The sequence below is a fragment of the Papaver somniferum genome, unplaced genomic scaffold (genome assembly GCF_003573695.1).
Source record: "Papaver somniferum cultivar HN1 unplaced genomic scaffold, ASM357369v1 unplaced-scaffold_128, whole genome shotgun sequence".
Lineage (NCBI taxonomy): Eukaryota > Viridiplantae > Streptophyta > Magnoliopsida > Ranunculales > Papaveraceae > Papaver > Papaver somniferum.
In genome coordinates, this window is record NW_020621936.1 from 4,038,466 (window position 1) to 4,049,170 (window position 10,705).

The 10,705-nt window shown below is 39.3% G+C and overlaps 1 protein-coding gene across 1 annotated transcript; it reads right to left on the bottom strand.

Annotated features, from left to right (window-relative positions):
- Positions 1-8,874: 8,874 nt before the first annotated feature.
- LOC113331717 (NDR1/HIN1-like protein 13) lies at positions 8,875-10,040 on the bottom strand. The gene has a single exon (XM_026578361.1). It carries the CDS (start codon positions 9,875-9,877, stop codon positions 8,969-8,971), a length of 909 nt encoding a protein of 302 aa, XP_026434146.1. The 5' UTR covers positions 9,878-10,040; the 3' UTR covers positions 8,875-8,968.
- Between the last annotated feature and the right edge of the window lie 665 nt (positions 10,041-10,705).

Sequence of the window (10,705 nt, forward strand, 5' to 3'; positions counted from 1 at the left end):
AGTTGAGCGTTTTTTTCTTTGAACTTCACTGTCATAATAGTCTAAGTCTTCGGCGGCATATTCCGAATCGGATGCACTGCTTCCCCTAGCGGCGTTTGCTAGGATGATTCTTCGGTCTCGATTAAGCTCTGGTGCCTTAGAATTTGCTTCGTCCAGTTGTTGGCTAGTCTTCGTGCTTTGGGAAATCCTATCTTTCAAGTCTTGGTTCTCCCTGGCCAGAAGAGCTACGACATCTGCGTAGATCCGCTGGATCTTTTTCAATTCTTCGAGCTCTACCATCAGTCGGTGGTTTGATCCCTGATTGGGAGTTCCGGCTTATACCCCTACGGCCATAGTTCCCCCTTCGTCTACTGTGTGTATTAAGGGTGGTAGAGGATCAACTTCAATTGTTGGTATCTCCAAGTTTGGTCCCCTCGGTTGAGCTTCTACCCGCGGTACTAAAACCACTGGTATGGTTTGATTCTGACTGTTGGTTGACGGCATTCCGAAGACTGGTGGATGTGCGGGCTGATGTGTCATAGATTCTTCCACCCCTTCTCTTTTTTGATGGATTTGGTTTGAAACCAAAGTGTTGTTAGCTTCTGTAGCCTGGAGGGCCGCAACAGTTGCGTTGTTCTTTGTGGATGCTGCTTTGAGAGCCGCGGCTGCAATGGAGTTAGTGTTCATAGGTGAGGTGATTTCCGCAGCATCCCGCCTCTGAGTAGATGTTTTAGCTTTGTCTCCTTTCTGCTTGCATCGGGTCATGACCGGGGTAATCCCCGGTGTCTCCTTTGATGAGGCTTTGGTTTTTTCTGCCTCTAGTATCTTTTCCATTTTTAGTCCTTTTCTGCATAGGGGAATAAATAAAGAGAACCAAAGATATCCACGAGGATCGGGTTAGTGCCATTCGTATCCGCAAAATTTGTGGAATAAAAGAAAATGAGCTGCCCAAGGGCCTTAATAAAAGAGAAACATAAAGACTCCATCGGTCTAGTTTTCGCAATACAAATCCTCTAATAAACAATCATGGACCTTGTTTTCAGACTACTTTTTAAAAGGAAAACTCTTTAAAAGGAAGATCCGTAGCGAGAACTCATGAATCTGGATTATTAAGTCTTAGTTTTAAAATAAAAACGCCTCACGTGCAAATCTGTGATAGATAGCCGTGGATCTGTCTGCTTTGAAATGGTGTTTTTGAAAGTGAAGATCATGAACCCAGAATAAAAAAGGTTTTGAAAGCACGCTGAACCCAGAATAGGGCACAACCATAATGCGCGTTTAAGGTGAAATCTCAGGATAAGATAAATCTTTTACCGGGACAAAGTCCCTGTTTCTAGCGCCAGATTGTGAACACATAAATCGCGAAGCCATCCACGTGTTCACAAACAATATTCGCATACATTCTAATTCTAAAATTGTACGTCGTATGTGTAAAGGGGATGATTATATCGATTTATCGACTCAAATCCTTCGAGCTTGTCATTGTCTAGTCGAATATTATCATAAATAATGTTCGTATAAAGAAATAAACAGAGAATCAGGTATAAATGTAAAGCACATGAAGTTCAACGTTGAATGTAAAGTGCTGAAATGTAAATAAGACAAAGATTTACGTGGTTCGGCACTAAGGCCTACATCCACGGGGCTGGTGTTTCACTATGTATTGAATGATTACAAAGATAGTCGAATGACTTTAGAGTATACATAGGTCTGCAGAAGTAGGGGGATTACTTACTCTTCCTATTTCTCTCTCCTATATTCTCCTATAATTGCTCTGGCTTGGTCGACCCCTTCTCTCTTAGTGGAGAGGGGTATTTATAGGGTTGGAATGTGGGTCCTATTTCTGAGGTACCGTTGTAATCTTATCTTCTTGTGCTTTGTGCCCATTATGCATAGGTCTTCGGCATATGCTGCGGCCGGAGCTTGAATACGAAGGGTTGTCCTCGCCTCTTCCACGAGCTGATTGACACGTGTATATATCTTTGGTATTTAATGCGGGTAGATGGATGTCTGCTCGTGTCAGACAAGCGTCTCTTTGTCTGGTCACATCTGTGTCAGTCAAACTTCCTCTCAGCCGTTGATCTGGGATCTTCCTCGGGATTGGGTGTATTAACACCCAAGGGGTATTATCTGGTGCTCCTCCAAGCCATCATACCTCTGTGATCCTCTGTCCCTGACCGTCATATCTGCTGACCGGTGGCATCTTATGATGAGATGCTTGTTATCATGTTTTGATATCTCGTTTCGCATGCCTTCCACGTGTCTCTTTCTGTACACGTGGGGGATGATGAAAGGTGTACATACACAAATAATTTGTGGAAAATGACGCAAGCTATTTTTTTTTTGAACAGAAAGGAATTTTATTAAGAGGAGAAAGAGGAGTTACAAAAATTCCACCAGGAGTGGAAGTTTAAACAAAAACTACACAAAGATGGAAAGCCAATTGTTGTGTATTGTGTTCGCAAAGTTTAAATGGACACGTCTGCCTGCTGCTGCTGCCCAAGATAAAACCAAAGAATGCACTTCCAAACCCAAGTCATCATCTGTTTTAAACGTATGTTTCTGCTGAAAAATTCGATTGTTGCGCTCAGCCCATAAAGTTTGCACCACTGCCGCAGGGATCAGTTCCCAGATGAAGTTTCCTATAGCACTGAAGTGACCATGGTACCATTCTTGTTCCAGGGAATTGAAATTTATTGGAATCACCCAAGACCAGCAGTCAGTTGGCATCACCATCGACCAGACAATGTGCGCAACTTTACAGTGCAGGAAAATATGCTCTTGCGATTCCATATCATCTCCACAGAGAGCACAAGAATTGTAAATATCAACCCCTTTCAACTGCATCATGTCTATGGTGTTCAACTTGTCATGCAACAGACACCAAAGGAGGAAATTGATCTTGGGCGGAATATATTTCTTCCAAATGAATTGATGAGGGAAATTATCAATACCTGAATTTTCAATAAGCTTAGCATATAGGGTTTTAACTGTGAATATTCCATCATTATGCAAACACCAACGCCTAGTATCAGGAAGGTTGTCTAGAACTGGTGGAGTGCTTCCAATAACAGACAGCAGATCAGCAAACCTATATGTCACAGAATTTGTAAGATTACGTTTGAAATTAAAACTCCAGTTTCCATCTACTGTGACCATATCTACAACCTTCACGTTCTTATTATTGGTTAACTTGTACAGAGAATGGAATAAGGAGGAAAGAGAGGCATCTCCTTTCCATATGTCATGCCAAAACGAAGTTGCTCTTCTTGAATGAATAGTCAAGTAGGAATGAGTGTTGACCAACTGAGCTGTATTAGATATTGTTTTCCAGCATGATACACCATGAGAGTGCTTCACCTTACTTGGGATCCAATAGGAGAAGTTATCCCCATGTTTATCTACCACAATTTTGTACCACAGTCTTGTTTTTTCTTGGCCGAATCTCCAACACCATTTCGCCAACAAACTCTGGTTCATCCTCTTCAGATTACAAACTCCCAGACCCCCCTTTCCTTACCGGCACAGACGAGATCCCAATTAACCAAATGAGATATTCTAGAAGAACCACTGTATTCCCATAAGAAGTTTCGCATCTTTCTTTCCAGGATTTTAATGACTGAGGCATGCGCTTGAAATAACGAGAAGTAGTAGACTGGTAGAGCATTTAAAATGCATTTCAGTAGAGTTAGTTTCCCTCCTTTTGAAAGAGAAATTTGCCTCCAGTTTGAAAGTCTCTCTTCAAACTTTTCAATATTGGATCCCATATGCTCTTAGATGTAGGATGTGCTCCTAATGGCATGCCCAAGTAAATGAAAGGCAAGACATCAGTGACACAACCAAGTTCCTTTGCCCAAACTGAGATATCTGGAATCTCCCCAATTGCTATCAGTCTTGTTTTTAGATTGTTTACCTTTAAACCAGCTATATACTCGAAGCACTTCATGGCAGAGAACAGATTATGTAATTCCTCCCTACTGTTATCAATGAAAAAGATAGTGTCGTCAGCATAGTGTAGGTGATTAACATTGATACTGTTAGGAGTCACAGAAAAACCACTGAACAGGTTCAATGTTGAGGCTTTATCCATATATCTTGAAAATCCCTCCATGGCTATATTGAAAAGAAGTGGTGAAACTGGACATCCCTGCCTCACGCCTCGAGAACTAGAGAAGTAACCAAAAGATGAACCATTAATCAACACAGAAAAAGTAGAAGTTGAGTAACAGAATCTTAGCCACTTACAGATCTTTCTACCAAACCCCATTTTGTTTAGAACAAACTCCAAGTACTTCCAATTAATCCTGTCGAAGGCCTTTTCTAAGTCAATCTTGCAAATGATTCCTGCTTTGCCAGATCTCAGTCTAGAGTCAACTAACTCGTTAGCAATTAATGTACCATCTATAATTTGCCTACCCTCAATATATGCGCACTGAACTGGGGATATTATCTTGTCCATCACTAGCTTGAGTCTCGTTGCCATCACTTTTGCGATGATTTTATAAACACTAGTGAGTAGACAGATTGGTATGCAGTCCTTGATCGACTCCACATAATCTTTTATTGGAACCAGAGTGATGAAGGTGGAGTTATGTTTAATGTCTATTTGTCCCGTGGAACAAAATTCATTGACTGTGCCCATTATGTCTTGCTTTAGGAAACCCCAACAATTCTTGAAAAAAACAACTGGGAAGCCGTCTGGACCAGGTGTTTTATCACCTCCTAGCTCTTGGATGGCTTTCCAAACTTCATCTTCAGTAAATGTTGATTCTAAGATTACGTTTTCTTGGTCGTTTATCCTATCAAAGTCTATGCCTTCCAGCTCCGGCCTGATAACCTCCTCTTCAGTGAATAAGGTGCGATAAAAGTTAATGATATGCTGTTGTAACAAAGATCTATCGTCTACAAGTGCTCCATTTATTTATAATTGTTTGATCCTGTTACTTCTTCTTCTTGCCGTAGCTTTACTCATAAAAAACGCAGTATTCTTGTCACCCTCTTGTAGCCATTTAGTCTTTGATTTAATCTTCCAAGATATTACCTCCATTTGCGCCGTTTTCTCAAATTCAGACTTTAGGTAGATGATATTATGTTTGTCTTCTTCAGAAAGAACGCTATCCTCTGACATATTGTCTAATTCCTGGATTTCAGTCAAAATGTCATTGAGCCTAGTGTGTGTATGTTTGAAAACCTCCTTGTTCCAAACACGTAGTTTTTCGTTTAGGGCATTTAGCTTTAGCCATAACACCGTACTTGGAGAACCTGTAAAGGAAAAAGACAACCACCAATCTTTCAAAAGGGTTAGAAAATCACTCTCTAATAACCACATTGCCTCGAACCTAAAAGGACTAGGTCCCCAACTGGGATCTGAAATGTCTAGAAGGATTGGGATATGGTCTGAAGTAGGTCGAGCTCTGGCTAGTTGGGAGATGAGGGGGAAATGGGTTTCAAAGCATGGGGTTATAAGAAATCTGTCAAGCCTACACATCACTGGATTGGCTTGTCCATTTGACCACGTAAAGCGCGCACCTTTCAAAGGAAGATCCACCAGATTATGCTGCTCAATGAAGTCATTGAATTGTGTCATGCTTCTGGAGATCTTGGTGCAATTATTCTTTTCATCACACTTTTTAACTGTGTTAAAATCTCCACCTATGCACCATGGTAAATTCCATAGTCTACATGCAGTATCCAATTCTTCCCAGAAGCTAATTCTCTCCACAGTATTGTTGGGTCCATACACACTGGTAAGCATCCAATTAAAATTGTCTGACTTATTTGTGCACGAGACTGATAAAGTATATTCCCCAGTAAGTGCATCATTGACCTCCATAAAGTTTTTGTCCCACAGGATAATCATACCTCCTGAACTACCAACAGACTGTTGAAAAGTCCATCCAAAATTGTTGTATCCACAAATTTGACTGATATCTAGCTGAGTGCATTGCATCATTTTAGTTTCTTAAAGAATGATGATAGGTGATTTATTCAACTGTATGATTTTTCGAACTACGGACCTTCTATTGGGGGAGTTTAACCCTCTCACATTCCAACTGAGGATTGAAAGACTCATTGAGATAGGTGTTGGCCCCTTGTTTTAGCTGCTCGTTTGGGTGATGGGTAAATAGAATCCAAATCTGTGACGCCTAAACGCTTCCATTCTGACTTGAGTCTCTTTGGGACTACTTGGGAAGAATCTGAAATTATCATGACCTCTTGATCCCTCGATGATGCATCGTCTGATGTTTCATCTGATGTTTCATGTGTTTCAAAACCAGGAGGCAAAGATAGAGTATTGCAAGAAGAAGTGGCTAGACCATTTTCATCATCAACGCTCTGCATGAAAGTGGCATCATCAAAAATCATCATGAAAGTGTCATCAAGACAGAGAAGAGGAATAGACTTTTGTTTTGGTTCATACATTGAGACTTCCTCCATATCTTCAACCCGGACCTTTAGTTGGACTCCATAGTCCTCTCTAGGAATGTTTTTGATAGGCAAAATTGGTATAGGTTTAATGATTGGTCCTTTTAAGTAAACTTTCGAACAAAGAAATCATCTTGTGTGATTGGGCATTGAATTATAACTAATTCCCAGCTGGACACCCAAACAAAATAACCTGTTGACCTCAGTGAGAAGCCACTTTGGGGATGATTGAACAGGGTATTTGATTCATATTGAATATTCTAGGAGAGATTGTTATAACTGTCGTGGGGAAAGTGTTGAAGTTGCTTATCCTTGGGCTGGTAAATTTCTCTATGGATTTGGAGTTGAGGGTAATGTGTATTGGGAGGGATGTGGGTTCTGATACTTGTCGGGGTGAATCTGATACTTGTGAGGATGCCAGAGTTGAGGGTATTGTGCATTGGGAGGGATGTAGGTTCTGTGTCAAGGTTGTGGGTGGGAAAAATGGTTGATTTTCATATGGTTGATTGAATTCTGTCGACTCAATTGTCAACTTGAATGCTGGTGCATCGTGGTTAGATTCCACGTCTATTTCCATGTCAACTGACACATCAGATGGTTTTTCTTTTGGATCAAGTTTCCTCCAAATTTGTTTTTTTTCTCTTCCGTATCTTTTGTTGCGCCATTCTGTTTTTCTTTTGGAACCATGGTGACCAGGTCTTCGATGACTGGTTCTAGAGTGATTGTTATTTATCTTACCCGTTATAAGATTTGAAGTGGCCTCCGAAGACATAGCAGTGAATGATGCATGTTGACCCGTACTTTCATTATCACTAGTTGATTGCGTGAGATGAGGAAGAAATTTCCGTTGCTTCATTCTACTGGTTTCTAGAAGTTCCGCTGAATGTTTCGGACGTTTCTCTGATGACATTGACTGCGACATCTTACTCGGTGACGGAATAATAACGACACTTTGAGGATTGCCTGATCTTTCCTGTGTTACTGCAACCTGTGCTGTGAACATATGCTTCCCAACAAATATCTTTATGACTCTAGGAATGGCATTGATCCCCTTGTTATTTCTGATTTTCATGCTGATTGCTCTTAAATCTTGTAGCCTTAATGTTGCAGGGTCAACAAGTAAGATTTCTCCACAAATATTTCCCATAGCATGAATAATCTCTATAGTCCAAAATTGAAAAGGGACACCGTGAAGCTCAATGTGGAAGTCATACTGATGAGTGAAGTGTGAACTCAAAATGTCTGTCCTCCATCTAAATACCGAACAGTCATATTATTTGACGTGAACTTGAATTCCAGATTTTCCTTAGCAAGTAAAGATTCCGCATAAAAAATTGCTTGAGTTGAATTGATAGGGTACAATGTGAATTGTGATCTAATCTGTAGGATGGAACAGAAATCAGCACCTATGGGTTCCCATGAATGTACCAATGATGGAGCGGAGATAATGAACGCATTTTCCCAGTTCCCTAGTTGTTGTTTTGATTCACGGACATTTAGGTAAGCACCAAATTTGGAAGAGTTCGCAGAGAAATTGACATGATCAGCAAGATCGTCACAAATGAATGGTGATTTACCCTGTAAATGTTTACCCACTATTCTTTTGACCGGAGCTAACAAATTATTGGAAACAGTTTGAGCATAAGTTTTTATGGGACTACTGATGGGATTAGGCTTGGTTTGGATTGGAGACAGCTGATGAACTGCAGAGACTTTTTGTGAGGCTGAGGAAGTAGTGATTGATTTTAAGGTTGTTGATATAGCGAACCAGCCCTCAAAATTGACACCAGCAGGTATGAATATGGAAATAGGATCAGATTTAGGATTATGGACATCCAAAAGGATATGAATGTAATGAAATTTTTCATTAGATAATTTTGAAGCACAGAACCATTTTTGGTTATCCTCAAACTTCCATACATGTCGTCCACCATCTCCATTTTTTGCTGCTTCGAACATCATGTGTTGGAGATTCAAAGATAATGAAAAGGTAAAGGTTGCACTGGTAGAACCATGACTATGGAATTATGTAAGGGTGATCGGAGCAGAGGTAATGGATTTACTACAGGAGAACCTAAAGTATTTCCTATCTATTTGAACATATTGATTGTTCATGACTTTGAAAATCTTGGTTACAGGGTTTGTGGATTCTAAGGATTCAATGGATAATGCCTATGGTTTCTAAGAAAAAGAAAAAGGATTAGGGTTCTAGATCCTAGAAGGTATGAGGCAATGTGAAAAGGTTGAAGAGAGAGAATCTCTCATCGTTTACCAGTGTTTAGTTATCTCCAGAGGGAATACTCATGAAAGGACCACATTCATGAATTATTATCGACATCTCTCAGTTGAGCTGTGATTCTTGTGAAGCTATGTATAGTTCCTGATGCAAGCTATCATATGGTCGAGTTTAGATTACATTTTCTCCAAGACGAACGTGAATTCTCGATCTAAAGAAAGGAAAAACCAAGATGGGTAAATACAATCTATTTAAGTTCTTTGTGGGGAAAAATTTGTAAATGAAAGAAAAACAAAATTTGCCGCTAAAATGATCACCACTACTGCTTCAGACCGTAACATGACATTTTTGAGAGAGGATCCGCGTATCTTTTGCAAATGAATTAACCTTAAAAGTGCAAAATATATTCATGTCGGTACCCCATGATTTCAGAACCCCAAATTTCATTTTCACATGAAGATCAATCGAAAGAGATAAAGGTATCGTCGCTCGAATTTTTAGTCTCTTAAGTAAATCAAGAGGCACAACAGAATCCGAACCTGGAAGAACTATCCGAAGTTTTGTACTTTCTTTAACATCTTGATCCAATAGCGGAGGATTTTTAGTAGCAATTTTTTGTTGTTGAAATGAGAGAAACGCATGCTCCCCCACATCATAAATAACACCTACTGCAGCGCTTCGTTTTTTTGCTTCCAATGTAAAATCGTACTGGGGAAAATAATTACCACGAGTGTCATTCATATAGTAGACAATGAATCGATCGATGAAGAATGTTGGCTTGTTGGGTAATAGAAAATAATAGAAAATTAGTATAACCATGACCAACCCAAGTAATAGAAGAGTGAGGAAGGCACCGATAACATTAGTAAATGAACAGTACGGATCGTCGTGTCTACGGGACTTGAGGTAACTTTGGAGGAGTGAGGAATTTTCTTGGGACGGAACATTGTAAACTGAATCTTTGGATACCTGAACAAGATAATCAATAGCATCAGTTGTACCGGTTCTAGTTGGTGATTCACTTTGAGGAGTAACCTTATGGATCTCTTCTATTGGAAGAGACAGAGAAGTACTTAAACGGGAATTTGATTCTGATTTGGGTGGAGTCTCGCAGCCGGAAGCACGAGAATTATATGTTTCTTCCGTTGGGAAATAGGAAGAGGTCCCTAAGCTATAAGAGGGTCCCTCTGATTTTGTTGGCGATTCGCCCTTTGCAGGAGGGACCCTCTCCTCCATGGGAAGAGGTGGTGAGGTAGAAGGAACAAATTGTTAAGTTTAATGGTTGAAAGAGAAAGAATTTGATGAATTTTCGTGAAAAGAATAGGTTGTGAGGTAGAACTAGGAGGATCAGATTGTTAAGTTCGAGGAAGAAAAAAAAAGAATTTTGATAAATCTTCATGCATGCATAGGAATAGGAAGAAAGAAAATAATGGGGAATAAGGTGCTAACTAATTAAGTGGATAATAGAAAATTTCTCAAAATCACTTAAATTAGGTTTTATATACTTAGGCAGTTGAATTGGTCAAATAGAGAATAATGGTCTACTTTTATGCTCTTCTTGGGGCGCAAGTCTAAAGGGAACAAGTAATCCCAATGTAAATGTAAATTTATAGTGTAACTTTTAGTATAATTTATTAGCCTCATTCTTAATTCAGGAAGTATTAATTTATAAGATACTCCTAAGTTTTTTTTGTTGTAGTATAATAACTTAAATTTGATAAATGATTAATTTGATAGAAGTGTATCTAGGATATTCAAATTATTGGAAAATGTAGAATTACTAAAAATAACCGACGATGGCGTAACGTCATTGAGCAAGGCCAAGCAACATCATATGGTATCGAGTTCCATCAGAATAGTGATGCCCATTTTTAAATAAGATACAAATATATGCAGCATAAATTTTTTATATATAATACAAGTTGGAGATGAGTTGATAAGTGTGAAGGTATAAAGGAAGAAAAACTATTATATTCATACATGCTTAGTGAATAATTGTAATTATAATTTAGCTCATCTATTTTAGCGTAATGATTTTCTTCAAAATAAATTAAGATCGTCTGC